The sequence below is a fragment of the Apteryx mantelli genome, chromosome 1 (genome assembly GCF_036417845.1).
Source record: "Apteryx mantelli isolate bAptMan1 chromosome 1, bAptMan1.hap1, whole genome shotgun sequence".
NCBI classification, from domain to species: Eukaryota; Metazoa; Chordata; class Aves; order Apterygiformes; family Apterygidae; genus Apteryx; species Apteryx mantelli.
This window is the reverse complement of record NC_089978.1, coordinates 10576030-10601217: the sequence shown is the minus strand read 5'-3', so window position 1 is coordinate 10601217 and position 25188 is coordinate 10576030. Positions and strand designations below refer to the sequence as shown.

The 25188-nt window shown below is 38.7% G+C and overlaps 1 protein-coding gene across 1 annotated transcript in view; it reads left to right on the top strand.

Annotated features, from left to right (window-relative positions):
* The window catches only part of GRM5 (glutamate metabotropic receptor 5), a 280691-nt gene extending 260015 nt beyond the window's left edge, over nt 1-20676 (top strand). Inside the window, exons 8-10 of the mRNA XM_013939598.2 lie at nt 9649-9744; nt 11341-11502; nt 19854-20676. Coding sequence (XP_013795052.2) covers nt 9649-9744; nt 11341-11502; nt 19854-20676 — 1081 coding nt within the window. The remainder of the gene's footprint in view (nt 1-9648; nt 9745-11340; nt 11503-19853) is intronic.
* The last annotated feature ends 4512 nt before the right edge of the window (nt 20677-25188 follow it).

The following is a 25188-nucleotide window of genomic DNA, read 5'->3' as shown; positions in this document are numbered from 1 at the left end:
CAAGCTGCGATCAAAGAATACGTGTGCGTGTGCGTGTGCGTGTGTGTCAGCATGATGATTTCAAAGATAAGTGTAAGAGATTCAAATTCCCTGTATCTCAGGGAGATGAGCTGCCTCGGAGATGGAGACAGGGCTGCTATTTGGCATGGAGTTTTCAGCTGTGTAAAGAAAGCAGGGTTATGCCAGGAAGTTTACCAGCCTGAGTTAGCAGAGTATGAGAAAACTAGCAAATTTTTGTTGAAAGCTGAAGCTGACTGGTATTCCTCCTATGTATGCCTGCTGAGAAAGATATCAGTTGTGAGCTTCTGCTGCAGCATATTCTATTGGGACATATTTTTACAGTACCAGTGCCAATTTTGTGTTCATTTATATGCAGTGTGAACAATTTTTTTGACACATATTGAATGATGATAAAAGAACACTACGCTTTTCCTCAAAACTCATTTGAAAAACTTCTTGCTTACCAAGTTTTGCCAGGGAATGGATTATGGGCTCATACTCACAATTTTTACAGCCAAAGGGCTGAGAAAGTCTTGGTCATCAGCATGGCCATCAGGGCACAGTAAGACTAACACTTCATCATGTCCTTTGGCCAGCAAAACAAAGGAAAACACAACACTCCCCTTCCACAGAATAACAGCCACAGACCTCATATAAATAGCTGGTTCTGCAGTTTTTGCAGCTAGCTGCAGTGTTCTTCTTATAGAAATGTGAAGTAATATATATGAGGTGGTAACCCAGCTATATTGAGCTCAGACTTAGGGACTGGTACCTCACCTCTCATGCTGAGTTACATCAGCCTGTCAGTTATGCCAGCATGATTACTATCCTGCAATAGGGAGCTTATTGAAGCCATTCTATTTTGTACAAAATACACACTGACTGGAAAAGGCAGAGAGTTATTTTCCACCCCAGTGAGTAGAGCAATGTCTTCCCATGTTAGACTGGCAGAGAAGAGATTCCAGCCTGGGTCTCTTTTATCCCACATGAGTATCCCATCCACCAGGCTTTTGTCTTGCACTTAGGGATCTTTACAGTTCTGATTTTATCTCACTGAAAACAAATGGATACACTTTTTGAAGTCCTGAGATTTTATAGAGCAGGCAAGTAATTTCTTGATGGCTTTTAGTCATTTCAATCCACTCTTGCATGCATGGACAACTAACCAGGAGATTACTGAAGAATGTGAATCGGGACAACTAATACTTAAGCAGTTACATTATAGAAATGACCTGCAACATCCTTGAACTGTAGCAATGATCAGCTTTTATCCATTGCTTATCTCAATGTAATAAATCCCAGTGGAAGCTGAAAAATGAATGTGCTGACAGGAAGCACAGGATACTACTGTGAGGCAAAGGATGGCAATGAGAATTTACATGTAAAAAGAAGTTAATTTCTACAGATGCAGTTTAAAGGGAAAGTGAACTGCAAATATAATTTGCACAACAGTGATTAGACAACTTGAACTATGAGATGACTAATGCAGAAGAGGGAAGGGGCAAGTCTCTTACATGATGTAATGTCATCAGAGTAGGTGAAAATTTACAAGAATTGAAGGTCTGGCTCAAAGGTGATTGTTGTTTTTTTCCAAAAATTAAACCTGGCAATAATAATACATGATGTTATTTGTTTGCTTCCTAGCTTCTCTAGAAAAGAATTTTGACGCATACAGGGAAAAAATCTTTGACTCTTCAAAGGAAGTCATTATCCTTTTGGCTGATTAGTTTGCATTTATTAATGAACCAGTTCCCAAATGTATCATTCCAAGCTATTTTAATCTAATATGCTACAAAAATTTAGCTTGCGACATTACTGAATGATTTGAGTCCTTCATTTTTCCCTAGATAATTTACTCCAGGTGTCTTTTTGGACAAGCTTGATACTGTGATTAATTAAACTTCAAATATTTTGAAATGACTGAGGAATATTTTATGAAACTCAGTGAAAGGTATTAGGTCAGAAAGATTTTGATGAATTGCTGCTAAAACATTCTATCTGTATAATGAATTGATATTCTCAAATGCCATGATTACAATGAATTTAAGTTTGTGTGCAATGCTAGTGTTGTTGTTTTGAGTTTTTTCCCCTCAACCTAAATTTAATTAAAGTATTGATTGATTGATATAAATTGTTTGGCTGCATTAACTGAGCACATATATTCAGCCCTAATGTTTTGAATTACTTATATTATTAAGACAACATCCCCATCATTTTGAATCAACTATCATAGTAGAACTGTGCAAATTAAATTACAATGTCAACAATTTACTGCCTACTCTTAGATAAATCTGCTCTAGCTAGCAAAATCCAGTCTTGCTGTTGTACTACAAAGAAGAAAAGGAAGAAGAAACAGTGAAGATGGGACCTGGCATTTTGTTTATTTTTTATCTTTACAGGCAGAAGGACATGAGGAGATAGTCTGTTGTTTTTTAACAGTAATGTCTAACTTTTTTATCTTGTTTTTTTCCTTTTCAAACCTGTCTTCTAAATTTCTGGTGACAAATAAATGGCACTGTCTACTTTAACAGCATTGACTTTATCAGTCATGCTGAAAAGCACCCAGACCGGTCATGCAGACTGTCTCATGTCCATTCTGTATGCAAGATGTAGATCCTGTTGCAAACTATCCTCTGGTCTGAGCATAGGGTTTTCTACTGAAGGAACTTTTGATTCTTTCCAGAGCAAATTTTGATATGAACCGCCATTGTATTTAAGGTGAACCACCAAAAAGGTAGGACACTGATCCTCCTTCCAAGGTCCAAACAATAGATGAGCCAGTCTGCCACTATGGAAACCCCTGTTTGGATTAAAAAACAATGGTGCTTCTACTTGAATGCTGGAAGCTGGTTCAAGACTGATAGAAGAGGTGGTGACTGGAGTTTCTCTCAGCTGAGAGAAACCAATTGGTTCTGTTTACAGATGTTTTGTGAAAACTGTGATTGAAATTCAAGCCATATGTCCAGTAAACTATAAAAGAACAAAATTCTTATTTTGCTATAGTTTTGATTATAGTATTATGTATTGTAGTGACTATCAAGTGGGTTGCCAGTCGATGGCTTATAGCACAAACATAACTTGAAAAAAAAAAAAGCCATTGTACAGTCCACAATCCAATAATGAGGTAGCAGAAAAGAAAGGTTAAAAATCTAATAAACCAGCAGCAAAAGTGCAAAATATTAGAAAACAAAAATAGAATTAATATACCAAACATACCGGATAGCATAAAAGATCCAAGTAATAAAAATCATTAGAAAAGAGAAACTTCTTTCCTCCAAAAAGATCTTTAAATACTGATCTTCCTTTTCATGATTTTTCTAGCTATAAATCTTTTGGGATTCCAAACACCAAAAGAGATTGAAAATATCATGTTAAGCTCAAATACAAGCTAGGGTGTAGTAAAGAGGGACCCCCATTCATTCATTTCACAAGGACTGGGAAGTTTCTAGCATTTACATTACTTCAGAGTAAATAAAATGTAGCTTCCCTTTTCAACATAATGAGTGAAGTAATGAATAAAGTAATGAGACCTCCCTATGGCATCTGTAGTTATAACTACCTGGAGAAGAGGACAAAAATTCAACATAGTGAAGAGACCAGATAGAATAACACAAGACACTACTATACAGAAATCCTACACAGTGTTTTGTCCAAGATCTCAGAAATAACCCTTCCAGAAGCAGGTAAACAAACATATTGGTAATATTGTGCTTTTGGTCTATTCTTCCCCTGAATTGGTGTTATGTTTTGTGTATCATTCCATCAAAAAAAGTAATTTTAATTCACCAGCTGCAATTACATATGATTGCTTAATTATAATAAGCTATAAAAAAAAAAAAGATTATGCTGCACTTGAAAAAAGAATTAAATTGTGCATTTGGCTTTAAAGTAATTTTGCTTGCTGAAATGGTGCTATTAAGCAAACAATTTTTATATTCTGATTTTTTTAAAAAAAGTAAAAAGAAAAAAGTGCCATGCTTAATAACACATAATTTATTTTAGCTACTTTGTAAATGGAAAATGTCACACAATAAGCTGAGACCCCTTTCAAATTAGTCAGTGTAGTGTGGTGCACTATCAAGATAGCATGACCAACCTTGCAGAACTGATTTTCAAGGACACAGTATGTTTGTAGCTCAAAGTAGCTTATACAGTAACAATGCTAAATATTCTACACAGTTCATTCTTCACCCATTTAAAACTATGCAGAAATCTTAATTCAAATTCTCTTCTGTAGTCTAAAGGTAAGCCCTAACTCTGCTGCTATGAAATGCAGGATCTTCACCATTGCTCAATATCAAGATCAAATAATATTGCAGGTGAAAAATACTGCTTGTACATAAGATTTAACAATTAAAATACATAAAACGGGCTGGAAAGGTGAACAGGTTTGTGACATTCAGCATCCTGTTCCAGGCATAAGCAGATTGAAAAGACTCATGGAAAGTGACAGAAAGCAAAGAGACAATATCTCATCAGCACACTATTAAGGTTTTCAAATCCCCAGTTTATCAATATGATAGACCAGTTAGACTCTTTGTTGCATGATGTTGAGAGATTAGGGATCTAAAGCAGGTTTCTGCTCTGTAAAACAGCATACTCCGTATATGCAGAAAGAATTTACAGGAATGGGGTAGTATGATGATTATTTAAGACAGCCACACTTGGAGTTCCATAATATACACATATAGACAGCTTAAAAGATTTTCATACTGTATTTCAGTTTATTTTATTTTAGCCTAATCTGAAAGCAGAGGTGGGTGGTTTTCCTCTCCTCTCCTCTCCTCTCCTCTCCTCTCCTCTCCTCTCCTCTCCTCTCCTCTCCTCTCCTCTCCTCTCCTCTCCTCTCCTCTCCTCTCTTCTAATCTCACTTTTCAGGACTCTCAAAAGGTCTTGCTTCAGGTTTATTCCAAAACAGGCAAAATCAGAGTATGTGTTGAAATAATATCCTATAGCTGCTTTGATAATTGCTGAAGTGTGGGTAAAGTTGGATTCAGGAAGTTTTAGACATCTAATACCATATAAAAGATCTCAGACCAAAAGTCAGAATCACGTTAATTAACAAGGCCCTTAGGCACTGCAATGCTGAACTTAAGTTCCCAGGGCAGGATCAGCTCTTGCTCTCCAAGCAGATTTGGCTCTAAATCCTCTCTTCTCTTAACTGTTCATGTGCAAATATCACCTCTTCTATCCTCACAAGGTACAATTTCATGAGGATGTTATTCCTACCTTGAACTAGAAAAACATGTTGGTCAGAGCTACTTTCTTCCTCTGTGTCTGAACAGTGCCAATTGCCCTTTTGATGTTCACTAAACAATAAAATTTCTGCATGGCAATATAATACTGTGTTTGAAATACGGATTGATAACAGTTCTCCATCTCCCACACAACAAATTTGCTTTGCATTGCATTGCATCAACAATGGACTAAATCCTTTATTCAGGCAAGGAACTCCAGAGACTAGTGATGAGGATAATCTGGGATTCTGGAAACACTCCAAGTTGAGCAGAGATGCAGACTGCTCTTTTTTTTTTAACAAGGAGATGCATGAGATAGATAGAATATGACAGAGCCTATATCATCTAATCACCCTTTCTGCACACACAAAAGCAAGATGAGTTTGAATACATGTAGAGCATGTTCATGCAAAATGGATAAAAGAAAAGACTTGAGCGGAATTTTTGGTTTGATTTGTTTTGTGGTCTGGATTTTTTGCACACAATTCACCATTAATATGAGGAACTCACTGCCGCATGAATCAATGACCCCAAAGATCTGAAGTGATTCACAAATGAACTAGAGCCATATTCAAGGAACAAAGATAACCTGAGTTGTTTTAGTTAAAAAAAAAAAAAAAAAAAGAGTGGAAGAGAGTTTTATGTCTAAGAGCAAAACCCAATTTCTAATTGATGGTAAATTTTTATGAAGACAGATTATCTCAATTTTTGCTATTGCAAATCTGTCTTTTGGGTAGTCTTTCTAAGCCAGTGTTGTGTGGGCCTTTTAACAGAATCTGTATGCCACTATCTACATTCTAACCACAGACCTTTTCTCAGTGAAGTTTTTGGTTGGACCATACAGAAATTCAGGCTATGGCACATCTTCTAGGCCTGGCCCACCAACAGCCTCGGATAGGGGCTGTATTACAGTATGCTACAGTCTGCCCCTGGTCAAGGTATCCAAGATCCTCTGAATGAAAACCAGGGGAGATGGGGCCGGATGGCCCATGGGCGCGCCTGGGTCTCACCCTAACATTGAGTCAGGACCACCAGGATACCAGCACCTGGACCTAAAGTCCAGAGATAATCTAAGAATAGCCATATGTAAAGGCTACCAACTCCTGTCTGTACAGGGGCCCGCACCTCCAGTGGAAAAAAATGTAGGGATCTACAAACGAAGAGATCAAAAAATAATTTCTAAAACATTGTCACTGGATGACTATTGGTCTCATTCATGATACTGAGTCCCACATTCCCCTTTTATTTCCTATAACATGAATTAATTTTAGCCCACAAGAGGAGTTTTGTTGTAAGGCAAAGAAGGCAAGGATAAGGTCTAACATTCTCCTAAAACTGAATGGTCACGCTGGTGTTTCCTGACCCATAGCACATGAAAAGTACCAACTACACAAAAAGCCCAGGCAGGACAGACACACTTTCCCTCAGCCCAGGAGTAGGTTCCTGTCTCTCTGCTGATGCCCTCTGGAGAGTGCAGAGCACTGCTGTGCAAGGCACAGTGGTGTGGCAAAATATTTGCCAAATGGACAAGCACTGCAATGATTGAATTACTGGGGATTACTTCTCAAGTTTCCTTTCATTAATTGGTGCTTATAAAACCTGTTAACATGTATCATTAAACACTTGTTCTTAAGGCAACTCACTCCTGTGCAAAAAAACAAAAACAAAACACAAACAAAAACCTGAACAACCCACAACTCCACACCCAAAGTCCCCAAAGAAACCCTCAGAACACCCCGAAATCACTTAAAGCCTTCAGAATTTGTTAGTACTGGTTCCTGAGCTGGTCTTCTAAATAAATGCAGGTTCTTCTCTCTGTCTTTTCTAACCAATATGTGGTCCAGGTATGGACTATCAGAAAAGAAATCTACTTGCAAATACTGACTGCACTGCAGTGTTTTATGCCTGCTCCACACACCAGCTGAAATGCAAAATAATTTTCACATTAGCATTTGTTATGACAACTGTAAAAAAAGTTTGAGTTTTTTTTTTCTCCTCAAATCATTTAAAGAAATCCTTTGTTTTTAACAACTAAGAGAGAGACAAACTACCTTGACATTTTTCTAAAGCAAGACTTTCTGAAGCAAAACCATGTCCTCATCTGTTCTGAATGCTGAAAACCCTTTTTTATGCAGAACCTCTGATATTCCTCTCCGGAAAGGTAATTCACAACTTCTGTGCTTAGGTTAGATACATTTTCCTCCTTAAAAGATGGATTAGAGCATGCTCTGGTCACTGTTTTCATAGCTGGATATTTAGCACTAAATGAACAGCCATGGAACAGTTCTTATGGTTCAAGGCTTTGAGGCAATCTCTGCCAGCTTCTTCTGATGGTGTAATTTGCTCTTCAGTGGATGGCAATAATGGAGAAGTTCCTTGTAATCTTTGTGAGATCCATTCTGATGATTTTTATGGCAATGGCATTTAGGTTAATAACTAGGGAACAGGGAATTTGGGGGTTTTCTTTATACCTGAGTCTCAAGTGCTCTAACCAGGTGTTCTTCAAAAAGGAGTCACTAAGGTCATTTACCTCTCCTTTCCTCCTGCTGGCTACTTTTTATTTTTCAGTTTATTGTGAGCATTTAAGGTCTCCAAATTCCCTCTACTAGTCTTGGTCTTTTCTTCTTCTGTTTTGTTGGGTACAGAGTACCTGCTTTGGTTACCAGGATTAAATGTAACCTAGTTTTCCTCCCACTCTTCCTAAACTTGACCTTCTTTGATGATATCTAATGCCTTCACTTGAACTTTATTTCCTTTTCTTTCTTCTGATGTTTCCACACATTCTTTTCTCTTTGCTCTATCTTGCTACCCCAATTGAATTTGTATGATCCAGTTTGACTTCCTTTGTATTTTTCAGTGAATTTATCTACACTCTAAGCCCTTCCACCTTCTCCTCTACTCTAGGAATTGACTTCCATTTAATATGTGTGTATCCTGTGTGAGCTTCATGCCTTTTGGGAGCACTGCATAGACCGCACTCTGGATTGCCTTGAAAACCTTGATAGCCATTTGACAAAGCTCCTGTTGTTCCTCCTTTCATTAAGGTTATAATCTGTAAATGAAAGGACTTTTCTGCACTGAGCACATATCATTTTACTGTCTTCAGTTCACTCTCGGGTTCGCTAAGTTTCTTCCTAAGTTATTTACTGTAATATGCGTTGCCTCTGAGGATCTACTCCAGCTGCATCCCAAATTCAGCTTTGCTGCTTTTGTACTCAGGCTATTTCTCTTTTAGAGGGTTTTTGTCTTCAAGATACCTTTTGCTATCTAGGTCAGCCTAAGACACATGCACTAAATAAGTCGTTTATTCTATTATGTTAGCAATGTTAAGATAAACAGGCTCCCCCTATAGAGTTTTATTACATAACCATGATGAAGACTGTAGCATCTGGGAATGGAATATCACAAGCAATATTTGAAAAGAAGGAGTCTATGGTGGGCATTTTGTCCAAATTCTATTCAAGCATTTAAATAGGTATCTCAATACCTAGCACAAGAATTTATACTATTAGGATGAAATTCACCACTGGGAAGAAAGCCACCATAAGACCTCGACAATGCTCCCATCCCAATTAAGTGCTCAGAAGGTAAATGATGATCAGGTCATACACTGATATGCTATCCAGGGATTAATTAGATCATTAGGTATTAAACTTTATCCAAGTGAATTTTTCATCCAAGTGCAAAGTATGGATGTTCATTTTAAACATTCACCATGCTGAAGTGGGCTCTAGGATTGGGGCTGATTTCAGTTGATTTTGATGTCTACACCTCAGCAAGTCATCTATCCTCCGTCATGGAGAGAAAGAAGCACATTCAGGATACGTGCCATGAACTGTGCTTGAGAAGTCTCTGTTTCCCTTCACTGTTAAGAAGCATAGACAGCAAGTTGGATGTGGACATCTGCTATATCTACAGTAGCTCAGTCAAAACATATCCAAACAATCAGCTACATGGCTTCTTGTTTTTGCAAACACAGAGAATGAATCAAGTGCGCCAGAGGTGGAGGATCAGAGAAAAAAATTAAAAATGTGACCTGTAACCCACCGGTAGATTTTTTATTGCTTCTTAATTTACCTGTTGTTGCCCATAATCTATTTGGCCTACACATCTTGGTCTACCTCCAAAAATATTAAAGAGAAAAGGTTGCTTGGTTACTTATTCTGTAGAGTTATTTAGTTTCTCCTGTATACACAAAATTGGCGAGCACTTCTCCTGTAGCCCTGTTTGCTTAAACAGAGGTCTGGGGTTTTATGCAGCTACTCCACCACTCCTAAGGCAGCTTGCACCATATCCCACCACTGCCATAGTAACGCTCATGTGCATGGCCCTTTGCACAGCGGCTGTCACACAAGGCTGAGCACGCAATCACTTCTTTCTGTTTGCTCCTGTTGTTGTCGTGATTTATTAGGTACAAAGGCAGGAGACTGGCCCAGCACAAGTCGGAAATAGAGTGTTTCACCCCAAAAGGGAGTATGGGGAATGGTGGGAGAGCTACAATGACCAGGTAAGCAAACAGCAAGTGGCCTTAGGGCAGTGTGGTATGTCTGTGAACAAGAGGAGCAGCCCTGGGACAATGCCAGCCCAGATCCTCTATCTGTAATACCTGTGCATCCCATATAGTATGTCTTAAAAAAAAAAAAAAAAAGTTGGCCACTGCTGATTTTTGGCCACTGCTGATTTCTGTGTTCCATCTGACTGCAAAAAAACCTGCACCATGTTCATTTGAGTGATCAGAACCACGTGTCCCGTGTGATGTTGTTGTGATATGGTGCTTTGGGTAGGAGAAACTTTAAACCTGACTTATTAAGCTGATAGAGTTGGTGAAGAGAGACAGCACTCAAACAGCTAGTAAGCAGCTCTGGAATTCCTTTGGAGTGATAGTCCTACCACATACTAAGGGCTATACTAATAAATAGCTTATAGTATATTTAATCAGAAGAGCTTTTAAGAAGCCAAGAAAAACAGATTGATGGAAATGTTTCCAATATGAAACTGCTGACACTTCCCAACAGAAATGTCTTGTGGGAAAGTGCTGAGCTCTGTAGTGGTTTTAAGGAAAGGTTTCAAACTGATTTTAAATAGAGTTGAGAACATTTTTTTCCATAACTTTCTCCATGTCATTTAATTTAGATATATTTGTTTAATTTTGTTTTGGTCATTATATATTATACATCAGGATTACATTTTAACGTATATTATAAACTACATTTTATTCAGGGTTACTGCAGCAAACTGATTTAATATGGCCATTTTAATGTTTTTGTATTCAAATATTTCAAGCTATTTAATTCTGTGAAGTACTTGGATATTTCAACTCTTCATCTCATTTTGGGTCCAGATAAATTCCTTGATGTTGGATTTTCTCATAAGACAGAAAATCCATTTCTCCAGACATGTTCATAAATTAATAAGCTCTATATATCACAGCAGGTTGAAAATCTTTTAGGAAAAGGTAATCTAAATAGGCATTGTATCAAGGTGTTGGATTCTATTACAAGCTAGAACCATTGGTTTACCATCTATTAAAAGATCTACTCAATCATTATTCACCCCTATAAAGTATTTATAAATGTAACCTTAAAGTACAGTGTGTACTTTTACTTTTCCCAGGTGTTATATCACAGGTAGATTTTATCATTGCAGGAGGGTGTTCAATTAAACACTTTTACAGCATTATGTATCCCTTGGGTACAACAACATTCAGTCATACATAAGGCTAACAACTATAACATGGCACAGTACACACTTGGGGGATTCTTACTGTTTAAATAATGTCAGGAATATTCATTGCTGAGTGTTGTTCAAAATGTATCAATGATGTCCACCATTTTTTGTCAGGTTGGATTCTGTTTCTTGTTTGTGTGTTGTTTGGATTTTTTTTTCTTTTTTTACATTGCATTGCCTTCAGTGATATTTATTCCTCCTTTAAAAGCTATTTGGAGTCACTACATAAGAGAGTTTTGAAGAAGAGGCAAGTACATGTAAATGTCAGACAACTGTATTTCGTTGTACTCTGTTCAGCTCTGTATTCTCTCATGGTTTTGCCCATTCATATATTTACATCTGAAAAACCTCTTTTTTATATTTTATATCTTCACAGTGAAGAATCTGTTTGCATTCCAGAGTGTAATCGATCTGAGTCAAGTAGAGATGAGAAAGAGATCCCCGTTAAAGAGGATGCCTTAACAGTCAAAAAGACTGGAAACTGTGTCAGTGTAATAGTTCCACAACCAGACTGTCAGCCGCAAGACCTACTCAAACAGTTAAGAACATCCGCTGCTTAACAGAGAGTGGCATTTCATTTGATGGCTGTGTTTTGTTGTCTCCAGCCATAATGTCCTGACTAGTGGTCTTGTCAAAGTCCATAAACTAAGTAGAGTTGCCACTGAATAGCCTGGGAACCACCCAAAGAGAGTATAGATGTTGCCAAAAGCAAAGTAGGTGTCATTCTTCTATCCCAGTAAGTATCAACCCCGTGCTAGAAGTAACTGAGGAAGTGCAGATGGAAAAAAGATAGATACAGGGGTATGGCCATTTGTGAATAATGAAAAGACCTCGTCATCTTTTCTCATTTTCACTGCAATGGAAATGAAGAGGTCCCCTGATACTGACCAAATCCTACTTATAGCATTTTAGCCTAAAAAAAATCTGTGCAATTTCAGCTGGACAGTGTTGTTCAGCTCATGTTCTCAAATCCCTTGTGCGATATAATTTTTGTGTTTCAACCCTAGAGTAGATATTTCTCACATCAGGGCTTAACTATCACTGTTTACATCTTGCAAATGGCTTGGGGTTTTTCAAGATGAAAAGCGTCATAAAACTGTAGTAATGGGTACACTGTACGATGCTTTGAAAGGTAATTTCTGATTAAGAGAAGTCACTATATTCTGTGTTATCTGTGAACACTATTCACATCTATCAGATAAATTAATTACAGAATGGAAGGCGGCATGCCGTCATTGTTATGATTCACCATTTAAATTACTGGTTTGATTAAATGCAACAAATAAGAAACCAATTAATAATTTATAAGAGTTATTTTTCTGCTGATAAGCCCCATGTGTATAAATGCCTCTGTAGTCATTTCTTGCCCTGGAGTTATTTCTTAGGCATGCCAAATACCTGAAATTCCTCCCATTCTACGCGCTTTGCAGAGGATGGAGTTCAAATCAACCCTTGACTCTGGAGAGGAATCTAGGATAGCTAACTTTTTTTTTTTTGCACTGTCTGTACTCCTGATGTCAGGGTCAGGGGGAAGTGGACATTTCCTATTTTTACTGATGGCCAATCTCAGTTTGATACCTTTAGCAAATTTTCATAAAGTCCACTGAAACCAATGAAGACACATGTCAAGTCAGCAGTGTGGAAAGTATCTTAAAAATATGCGCACCAGGAAGTAGCACTGCCAGATCCAGAAGTAACATTATTCTCCCTCCATCCCATGGATATGATGCTCCAGTGTAGCAGCAATGCACTCTGAGCTGCCTGAAGTGACATTTTTTAGATGAAAAGCAAAACACAGAGCTACGTGCCTTAATTAACAATCACAATGAGGCCACAGTGAGAGGGGAAAGAAGTTACATCTGGCATGGAAATAATTTTTGCATTTTGGGTCAGGATAACAGGCCTCCTAGAAATGCTTCATTCAGATACCAGGCACTTCATTTCCCATTCTGAACAGGCGTGCTGCTGAAACAGCTGCCAGCATTAGCATCGCTGGTGGCTGCACCGGGAGGTCATTGGCAAAATTTCTGTCTACCAGCTCTTCGTCAGTTTGTAGCTTCTTTCATCCTTATAGATAGTTGAAAGTCATTCATACAAATGCCAGCTGGGATTTTCAGAGCTCTTAACAAACTCAGATGTCCGCTAACTACTAAAACTTGTGAGACCTGAGAATCCTAGGTCCAGTTATGAAAATGGCTGCAAGGAATTGTTACTGCTATGGTTCAATACACACACACATAAATACATATGTATATATTTACAGTATATGGTAACTGGCAGCATAGGGAAGGGAGGTAAAGAGAGGTTATAGTTCTAGGAGCAGTATGAGTAAATGTCCTTGCTGCTGTTGACAAAGCAACTCTTTGTTTGCAATGTAATTGCAAAGGAGGTTGTTTACTTATAGAGCTCAGGAGAGGGCAAAATGAGTATTTGCCCTGTATCGTTCCTCTTTTGTGTTTAGCTGTTATTTATCTCTGCAGAACAAGCAGCATAGGAGTAATTTAAGCTGTATAACTTGAAAGATATATTGCTAGTGGACTATTTATGTGTAGCAGAATTTGCTTTCAGTCAGGGAGACAAATATATATAGGCATGTAAAGGTTTCCTTATAAGCTATTTAAAATGACAGCAAGTGCAATAACATAAACAAACCATTACAATGGTGGAACTGACCTAGTTTAGCTACTGTGTCTAGTTTTAGCCAGTCATCCAGGCTGCCCTATAGACACAGGAGAAACTGTGCACAGGTTTGCTAGAGTTCTCTGCTTCAACTGCTTATTTCATTCCAGTGCCTTTAGCACATTGCAAAGCATTTGCATTTTCCCAAGGGTCAAGAACTTGGGTCATTACAAGCAAAATTTTTATTGATCTGAGATTGAGTCAAGTTACAAGACTAGAGAAACAAAATACACGTGTTCCCATGCTTGCACGCATCACAGGCACACACACAGACCTTCCTTATGAAGAGTCAATTTTTAATTAAATCTACAGACAGTACTCAAATCCTTTCCAGGCAGAATAATTATATCATTGAGTCCTTAATAATATTTCAGCAGAGGACTCTGAAAGGACAAAGGTTTCTTATCATTAATTTGAATAACAAGAGTTCTCCTTGGCAGAAAGTTGTATGGACTGAGTACAGAAGTTTATCCTGCTTACCATATCCAGTGCTTCTGGTAGAAAAAGAAGGAAGGCATTCTCCCTTAAAGAGAGGAGAGGACTGCCCTTAATAAACAGGTTTGGTCTGCACAATGCTGGAGCACGAACTTTACTTCAGCTTCCTAAAAAACAAGATATTGCCTCATGCAATACAGTACTGCAGACATTGAAATACCTAAGCCAAAATTTGCTACCAAATTTAGCTCAATCAAATTTAGACAAATATTCTGAAATATTAATGTCCACTCACAGACTTATAAATAAAAGAACTTTAATTCATTCTTTATCATATTCATATCAGCATTAATTAGTTGCATATAAATCATATAGGTCTTCATCAAGATGTTGTCCAGCATGTGTTTTCAGCTGTACCAATTCAAGTTTAGAATCAGGTACTGACATTGGTACAACAACTTTGTATCTTAAGGACAGAGAACAAAATTTCCCTTAAATTATTCATTTAAAACTGTACTCATCTCCCTCATATTCCAGTTTCCACTAGCGAATAATACTAAATATGTAACTATACATTCAAAAATTTCTCAGGAAATATTAAAATTCATAATTTTAAACAGATTTGCATATTTCAGAGGAAAGATGTTAATAAGAAAATAAATGATGTATCCTCAAATTACATATGCTTTCAATAACTGCCCCAATAATAGTCACACCTACCTGCCTACTTACTATTAAGCACTCTTCATCAGGATTCTTTTCAGCAGCTTCAGGTAATCCACGAGAATAGCACACTTGCTATAAAATGAGAGTGTTCAGCTACTGTGACTGTCAGTCCTTCTTCCTGTTTTTCACCTCTGTATTTTGAAGGACCTCACAAAACACCATTGCTTTAATGGCAGCTGGCTAAAGAAACCCTGGTAACACAACTGTGCACAATCTCATAGATAATCATGCCACAGAGCAAGAAACTCTGAAACAAAACTTCTGCTGCATCAACCAAAACGAAGGACATCATAGTTATCTATTCTAGATAATAAAATAGGGCGTGTAAGAGGGTGGGATGAACATTTTCCTTACCACCTAAGTGGATAAAAAGCAGTTAATATCCATTATGAATGTGGAATAAGGCCTTAGAGGCAAAACATAAGTGACTCTGAAGAGATTAAGTAAGGGAAGAAAATGAGGAACACGTACAAATTGTTATTCTGTCAGCAAGTGGACAATTGTAGAGGAAAGATTGGAAATATCAGAGTCTTCAAAAGCTCTCATTTACACCACTTTCATTTCTCGTACATATTATCTCATGGTAAGTCTAGCAGACTGGAAAAAGGCCTAGCTATAAAAAAATCAAAGCAGCTTTTAGTAAAGAGACTGGAGAAATAATTAGTATGACCGGTTCTGAGGAAATCCCTTTTGTACATAAAACTGAACCTAATTAACCTATAGTGAAAGAAATGAAAATATGTGCCTCTCTAAAGATTTTGCTTTACCAAAAAAAAAGTATCTTGCTAACATTTCAGTTTGGAAATGAGGTCACTGCTTTGAGTTCACTCATCTCCAGATATGACCTGTACACTGCTCTGCTCTACTCGGTGCAAAAGGGCAGAGCAGGGTAGAAAAATGTAACCTGTATTCAGCCAAGCTTAGCAGTGAAGTTCCTTTGGGAGCTTGCAACTGTAATTTTGCCATTCTCATCTGAGGGAGCCAAATTTGTTTGTAAAAAGGCTCTAAAATATCACTGATGTAAGTTTCCCATCTCTCAAAGGGACGTGGCAAAGCTGGGCACAATAAATACAAACTTTTTTTGTGATATTCCATTAATAGGTATCATAGTCTATGTCTTTGATGTATCTCTATTTCTTTCTTTTTAAATTGTGCAGTCAGTGGTGGGTTTTGGTTAACTTGACAAAATAGCAATATGCATTTAGAGCAGAATCTTAAAGTACCATCCCTGGAATATAACAATATAAGAAAACTAATAATGCTCCTTTCATAGAGATGATAAATGATTGCACACCTCAGGCCAGTGCTATTTTTGCATTTGTTAGTAACATAGTAAATAGGTGCAACATGATAAAGTGGCTGATGCATTCCTGAAGTAATAATTCTAATTATTGCCAGACAAACTACTGGAATTTTTACTTCTGGGTTCATTTTTTATAGATTGATCGCTCCTTGCTTCCTATTCAGTTTGTTATAACAAGAATTTGGCAATGAATAATGGTCAAAACATTCAGGCTTTTGTTCAAAATTTACATCAAACAGCCACTGGGACTCCTTTAGGACCCCTGAATCTCCTTTATAGCCACACATATGGCTTGATTATATGCAGGCACAGGGCAAAGGCAGTGACCAATTGCATCAACTGACTGAGAGTGACCCAGAACGAAAATGGGATTCAGGGGGTTGTTAGCTTCTCCACTGAAGATTTAACTGTCAGCTGCCCTTGCCCAGTGTTGGACATATGCCATATTTCATCCTTTTCCTTTCCCCAGGTTCCTCATTCTCATACCGCATTCCCTCCTTAATAAACTTCTAATGCAGCAGCAGTGGTCTCCTGAACAGTGACCAGGTAGGGAGAGGCTTGTTCCCTTTACAACCTCTCACAGTCCAACCTTCAGTAAACTGAAAATGTCTAAGAGCCTTTGGAGCAGACTCTTAAAGCAGTAGAGTTTGTGCTCGCTGACTGAGCCAATGCCTGAAGTGAGGAGGTGTGCTAGAACATAGCTCTTGCTGAAAGTGGCATAAACAAAACACAACTTTCTCTGGGAAAGTGTTTCTATTTGTACTGGCAGGTCCCCATGGTAATTGTCAACAGCTGGCATTTATCTTGCCTGGGCAACAGGCAGGTGGGTCACAGATCCCTCTGAGCTCTGAACTCAGTGGGAGTAGAGATCCCACAGCTAGGACACGCAGGAATTGGAACTAAGCCCCCTCCTTCTCCCAGATCAAGGTTAAGAGTGCAAGTTCACCCTCCTGCTCAATAGGAGCAGGGAGGAGGTCTCATCATCATCATACCACAACTAGAGGCAAGATCTTGCCTCCCACAGAATCCAAATTCTGCTCCTGCTGCCAGCCCTGAATTCAGGACTCAGCATGACCAAGGAACCATGCCTCCCAAACAGCTCTTGGCACCCACTGAGTATCCCATTTGGTGAGAGGAACACAATGTCCTCAGGAGCACTAGTTTTCATCCAAAAGAGGCAGCTAGTCCCAGCTCCTGCTCAGCTCAGAACCACATCCTCATGCACACAGAGCAGGGGCACAGAGATGCACAAAGTCAAAGCAATTTGTGCTGCAGACTAGATTTTGCTTTTCTTTCTTGCTCTATTAAATCCTCAGCTATCACTGAGGTGCAGCAAGAGGAAGAGATCACTCTTAATAGCAAGTTACAAGGCATCTACCCTCAGCTGTTCTGCCTGGCATTTTGGGGGTAAACTCTGGATCTTCCCATTTGCACAGAGATAGTTAGTACAAGGTGCGTAGTGGTTATTTCCAGGATCCAGAGAACAGTACAGGGATAACAGCAGTAGCACACCCTTATATACTCACAGAACATCTCCCAGTCTAGCCCTCCTGAAAACAGTCGGTGGCTTACATTGTGTCTGCTGGACTCTGTGACGCTGCTTTTGAGGAGGAAAGCTGTTGGTGCATGCTGTGTTACGTGATCCATTGTAATTCCATGTAATGTGACAGTAGATGTGAACCCACAAGAAGAAGTTTTGTTCGCACTGAGCAGACAACCTTTTTTTTTGATGACTGGAAGAGCTATTAAACTGATAGTGTGCAGCAAGCCTCCACACTGAGGCTGATATAAAGTCATCTGTGTTTAGTAAACTGTGTCTCCTGCAAACTGTTACGCTGCAGGCTAACATGTGTGAGTATAATCATTTCAGGCTTAAAAACCAAAGAAACGAACAACAAATTTATGATACTTTGCCAGGGTATTCAATTTGCTTGTCTTTCCAAAAACCTAAATGGCTGTAAGCAAATGTTTTGGCAACCAAAATGAATTGTTTAAAATTCTGTTGTATTATATATATAAATCATGCCTATTCATATGTTATTACTGTTGGCATCATTTCAGAGTCATTGTTTCATCTGAGAAATATTGCTAATGGTCTTTCTCAATCCCAAGAACTACTGGTAAATGCATGTATAAGCACACATCAGCTTTAAAAGGGAAGATAGAAAAGGAAAGGAGTGATTTCATACTGTGTATTTATAAGCTCTACAGCCAGCTTTGTTCTATGAGACTTTTTCTTAGGCAGTTAAAAGAGAAAAATAAGCAACTTTGCTAAAGAGCAAGTGATGGGAGCTGGAGAGCTATGACCCTAAGAGGACTCATTTTGGAGGAGAGTGGAACAAAATGTTTACTGCTCTCTCCAAACGCAGGTCACATTAAGCAACTTCTATAGCCTGTCCATCATTTCTTTCCTGCTAGGAAGACAGTATTATTCTCTGAGTTGACCTGCAATTAAAAAAATCTTTAAGCTAGTGGTGGCTAACTTACTAAGTATCTTGACTGAGAAGAGGTCAGCCATTACAACTGTCTCCCTGCACCACAAGCAGTATAGCTCCATTCTGAGCACTGCTCCAGTACTTCCAAGTACTGTGCTAAAAACAGGTGCGTTCCCAGGCATAACACACTACGCTTCTCCATCTCCTAGTCTTCACTCCCTGCACCACACCCAAAAACCCATGGCCAGTAGCTTAACCTCCCATGGCTAGCTTTCATATCAGCGCCCTGCAAACCAGCCAGTCCAGGACTCTCACCCACTCCCTTCACACATTTACCTCTTCCTCCCTCCTCCATGCACCTCTCAGTCCCACAACCTCCCTTCCTGACACTAATCCATCAGGAGGGAAACCACTAAGTTGTTCCCTCACTCAAGACAGGCACTGCCTATGCCCCAAGGGGTCAGAGCAGCAACAGAGAGGTCAGCAGTGTCCAAGAACTAGCACAGAGAAGGTCACGATTTGGTCTACAAACAGCGCATGCAATGAGCCCACCATTCTTGCCTTCATTAAAAGATTGATCTCAGGCTAAAGTGGAAATAGGCCACCAGCTCTGTTTGCCTGGGCACGCCACCAGTTTTGTGACTTAGATGCACTTGAGAAGAACACATGCATCCATCATGGGACAAAAATGTCCTTTGTGGAGCTGAGTCACCAGAGGAAATGGCCAGCCTATTATTACACAAATGTCTATAACATGAGTGTCAGGATTCAGGCTGGTGTTTTGCTTTTGATTTACAGTGAATTTTTTTTAAGGCACAAAGGAAGCACTTCTTCCAGCCTCTTGTCAAACCAACTAGACAGATAATGTCCTTAGGACTGTTAGGTTAGCAGCTACATTGGCCAACGGTCTGAAATGTTTCAGATATCCAGGCCAGATTTTGGTCGTCATGGTTTGTAGATCAATATGATATCGTGAAGACAGGCACCATTTGAACTACTTGCCTCACTGTGCCTTCCACTTCATCAAACTAGACGTGAGTCTATTTTGTTTTCTTGGAACATCTAGATAGAGGTGATGTTGATATGGATAGGTATAGGCATAGGTATATGTAGATAGATATAGATACAGATGTAGATATAGATAGAGATGATATAGATACAGAGAAAGGTATAGTTATAGATATAGATGAAATTATAGTCAGCTTTCTCATAAGTACAAGCACTAAGACACCAGATACCCATGGTATAGGTGCAGCGATTATAGTTCTGACTTTGATGCAATTTACCATCTTATCTTGTTTCTGTTTACAGCTCTAATGGGAAATCAGTTTCCTGGGCCCAGAATGAGAAGAGCAGCAGGGGAGCACACCTTTGGCAGCGGTTGTCAATCCACATCAACAAAAAAGAGAACCCCAATCAGACTGCAGTGATCAAGCCTTTTTCTAAAAGCACAGATAGTAGCCGACACAGTAGCAGTGCTACGATTCCTGAGACCAGTGCCAAAACACTTTACGATGTTTCAGAAGCAGAAGAGCAATACCCAGCTCAGTATCGACCACAGACTCCCTCACCTATCAGCACCGTGAGTCACCGAACTGCCTCCGTTAGCCGAACAGAAGATGATGTCCCTACCTTCCAGACAGAGCATGCCCAGCGAAGTAGCTCCTCTCAAGGCTCTCTCATGGAGCAGATCAGTAGCGTCGTTACTCGCTTTACAGCCAACATCAGTGAGCTGAACTCTATGATGCTTTCAACAACCACTCCAGGGACAATGGTGGCCACTCCTCTCTGCTCTTCATACCTGATCCCAAGGGAAATTCAGCTCCCTACAACGATGACCACATTTGCAGAGATCCAGCCACTTCCTGCCATTGAAGTCAATGGCACTTCGCAGTCGGCGAGGAAACCTTCAAGTGGCAGTGTCAAAGAAGGCACTTCAGAGACCCCCACGGCTAAGCAAGACCTTGAGGAGTTGGTAGCTTTAACTCCTCCTTCTCCTTTTAGAGACTCCATTGACTCTGGAAGTGCATCCCCCAGCTCTCCAGTTTCTGAATCAGCTCTCTGTATCCCATCCTCCCCAAAGTATGACACACTCCTCATCAGAGATTATACTCAAAGTTCTTCTTCGCTGTGATTGTAGTTCAAGGCAACATTGGATCTCAATGACTACAAACAAGTAGTGAGGGGACAGCCAAGCCTTCAAGATCTCCAGTGTTTACGCAGATAGACGAAGAGGCATTGAGTCATCTTGAGAGAAACAAAGAGTAAGAAGTGGAATTACTTCATGAGTGGAAACATCAGAATTGTGCTGTTTTAAGATAAAATGACTCTTGGCAGATTTTTGTGGCCTTAAAAAAACATGGGCTTTTCAGAAACACTGCATCTATTTTTGAGGGCTTATAAGGAGTCTGTTAAATCAGTTACATACCAAGTGCTTTGCTTTAGTATTACTATGAACTGTGTGTACAATATACGGGGGGGAAAATAGATTGTAAACAACTGTACAATGGTTTGTTTGTTTACTCTGATTCCTTACCCAGAAGTGAACCTTGATCTTTTATCAAGAATAGAAGACCAAACATTGAATGTACATTTTCTAATGGACTCAAATCTGGGGACCAACCTATCAAGCTTTCTTTCTTTCTTTCTTTTTTTTCTATGAAGATCTCAAAAAACAGTAATATATGTTCAATAACAACCAAACTTTCTGCTGAAGCATATTGTGTCCGTGATACGTTATACGTGGAGAACACTAAGCTGAGGCTTTGCAGTGAGTGACTGCAATATGGAGGGCTTTACAAGTGACTTCTCAGCCTACGCATTTGTTTATGAAATTCTCTTCTATCAGTATCAAAAATTCAATTTGTTAACATTGGATTCACCTTCACAGCAACAAAACCCAAGGAAGATTTCCTGACTATTTCACCATGTTGCCAACTAATAACGAAGTAGCAAAAAATATTTTCTGGAGTACTGTTTTGTAATTCCCTTATCAGGGCAAGTTATTGAGGTGAATATTCTCTTCCTAGCAGCACTACCAAGCTATATTATAGCTGCACTCCCTACTGAAATTAACACATTTTTATGGATGTTCTTATGCTAACATTGCCAGTTAAAATACTTATCCGGCTCCCATAATCTTTGTTTGTAAGGAACAGGTAAACACTCTAAGGATTTTCTCCTTTCTTTGAATGACAGAGTTCTAAGAAAGCAGTTTGGATTATGATGAATGCTAACTGTCAATGAAAAGATTGTCATAATCATAATTCATATATAGGGAAAAAGAACTGTGTTAAAATCTGCTTAGAGGTGGTTTAGCTACTCTTTAATAAGCAACAATTTTAACTTTATTTAGCTGCTATGCCTTGCAGCTATGAACTGTGACAAAAAAAAGATTTTCAAAGCAATACAGAGTAAAGATTAAAACAGAGAAGACCTAATGAGATTTGAACCAACAGAGTCTTTCTTTGTTTCTTAGCAGCTCCTAGAAGATACAAGGGGATTACTGATATTTTTTTCCTATATCAAAATAGTACAGTTTAGTGCACTTCATACCATCATGGCACTTTTTTAATACAGGCAGGGAAGAGATTTAAAGTTGAATAGAAACTAAATAATTTTTGATAGGTATAGTTATGTAGGACTCATAAGTCAGGCCCTAAACGCACATCCTATTGGCTCTCTCCTTCATGACATAGCTATCCTCAGGTGCCAAACTTTTGCAGGTTTATTTTATTTAAGGATAGTGTGAAGTGGTGAGTGATGCACTTCAGTTCAAAGTTGAGTTGATGCAGCCTTATACAGAAGACAGCCTTATGGAAGGGAGCCTTGAAATAAGGCTGATATTTTTCATTTTTTAACTCCCTAGATCTTATTTCTTCAAAGATTACATATATCTTGCAATCAAAAATCATGCCCCTTTTTTTTTCTCCCATATACAAAGTAACAAATATTTGTTCAAAAAAAAAAAAAAAGAACGAAAGAAAACAGAAAAGATGAAAGCACATTCACTTATTTTAGCAAAGAACATTTCTTGTTCCTTTTGGAAGGTAGTTTCCCATTATGTTATGTGCTGCACCCCAATTTGCTGTTTGATAGCATTAAAAAAGATTATGGAATTGTTATCCAATAGCAGTGTATGCGCATGTGTATTCTGCCAGGTACAGTCGCTTACTAGCTATGTCTATAGCCTGAACTGGCAGGTCACAAGACAGCTCTACTCCAGAAGGCAGTTAGATACAGTAAGTCATGACTGCAAGACCTTGTTACTTATATGTCATTCCTGCCTCTTTGCAGGACTGATTAGCACAGACTCAGTTCTGCGCAGCTTTACGGTTTCCAGAGCAGAGCTTGTTTTTACTCTCCTGGTTCACAGTACTAGGATGTCTCATCATTTGTTAGCTGCCCATGTCACTAGGAGAAAGCATCTTCTTCCACAGGTTACAACCCACACTTAGGAAGGGCCGTGTCCAATCAGTATATGATGCAAACATTCTCATTTAGGGAGACTTGACCCTTAAAGGTTATTCATGGAAGATTTATATGACAACATGTTTCCCATCAGAGTAATATTATTTTGATTTATGCAGAGCATGAGTAGATAATTAGTGTGCATTTCAAAGAGATTCTATTACTGTCAGCTTTCTTATAGTTTAAGTCATTGACCAATATCATTATTAGATCCTTCTCAACCCCAAACTTTCCCTAGCCATCTAGGTCCCCATTTCTGTAGTCACTCCTTATGCTGATGGACTCTTAAACAAGCATTTCTGCTAAGAGCTGTGGACTTTACTGCACTGAGAAATAATCAACAGTGAAAATAAGGATTATACAGGTAGACTTAAAAATCTTATTTTGAAAATAAAATGAATAAAAAGAAGTGTGAAGTAGAAACTATCAAATCACGATTCTGCATAAATATACCCTTTCTGCTCCTAAATTGCAGTTCTGCACAATCCTGGCCATAGCTATTGCTTAGAGTTTCTTGACGACTTTTGTATATATTGCCAAGATCATATATTTGTGCGTGTGTGCATGTACACACACACACACACACACACACACACACACACAAAAGCCTCAATCTGACAGCTGAATACATGTTTTAAGAGACTAAAACTCTAATGTCGCACTATCCAAATTTCAAACATTTCTTGCGTATTCTCATTTGGGGAAGAGTCATGCATCTTTTGTACATCCATCAGCCAGAACAAAAGTTTTAATTGCACAAGGAACCGAGCACTGGCCCTGCTAAGATGGTACTTCTCTTCTCCAGTTGAGCAATTGTTAGTCAGTCTTGGATGAAAGAGAGGTCAAACTTAGCAGTATGTAAAGAGGGCACAATACATGGTAATTGTACAGGCTGAAATGTGCTGGTCTTACCTTGCAAGAGGTACTTGGATTGTATCAGAGGGAGGAAAGATTTAGGGGGAAAGATAACAATTATGTAATGATTGTAGCAGTAACTCAAAGGACTTAGAATGAGTACAGTGGGAGATCTGCAGGACTGGAAAGTCCTCTGAAAGAAACCAATGTGTTTGATACAGGAAAGAAGAAAATTATGAATGCAAACATTATAATTCCATTATGCTGCTTTTATGCTAGTCCCCTTTTCAGAACGTTAAGATATAAAGTCAGAGTTTTTCAGTTATAAAGGTAGAGGTTATAATCATGAACACTTTCCAGTCTAACTAAAGAATGTGCAAGTACCAAATGAATGGCTTGAAATTGCCTTCCAATTTAGTGCTGCTGCCAGAAAGGGAATTAAAGCAGTTGAAACTATTGTCATTCTTTACCACAGGGACCTCAGAAAATCAGGGACCTTGTCTCTTGTGCTTGAGGCCAACCCCTGAAGAGTGAAGGTATAACCATCTCTGGAAGCTGTACTTTTCAAGTAAAGTGAAACCTTCTAGCAGGCCAGCTGGGGAGAAGTCTTAGCAATACCGCAAAAGAAATGTATTTTTTAATTGGCTCTGAAGAATAATTGCATGACTTTGGAGATGTGCTTCCTCATACTTCTATCTAAACATTTGGTGCCTAGACATATACAGATACCTTAGACCAGAGATTCTTAGGTCATGGTCCACAAAGCACTTGCTGATGTTTTATGGAAGCTTGGCTGATCACAAGGTGCTGGTTTCTCCTTTTGATTTCCAGCTACAAAACTGAATTAAAAGTTAAATGCTAATTACAAATTATCTGTTAAAAGTTCCAAAAGCAAAAAAAAATAAAAATAAAAAAAAAAAGAAAGAAAGAAAAGAAAAGAGTTAGCTTGCTTGGATGTGTATTCAGCTGCTGTGTTTACAAAAGGACTACTTTGTGATCAAAGTTGGGAGAAGAAATCCTCAGAGTGTAAATAGGAAGGTCAATCCATGATTCAGACTGAATGATAGTGGAGTTCATCTGGGAATATTTCCTTTAGAGAGAGAGAGACCAAGATTAGAATGAAAGAGATCATGGCTGCAGGTGTAAATTCTGTAGAGGAAAGGGGGCAACTTTGGTATTCTACTTAATAGATCAATTATTAGGTGAGAGGAGAGAAACAAGACAGAGACAGAGACCATACTGGAAATGTCAGGACCTAAGGGAAATAAGAGCACCATGCTCAGGATTAGTAACGTGGCCATAACTTTTTTCTTCTATTGGA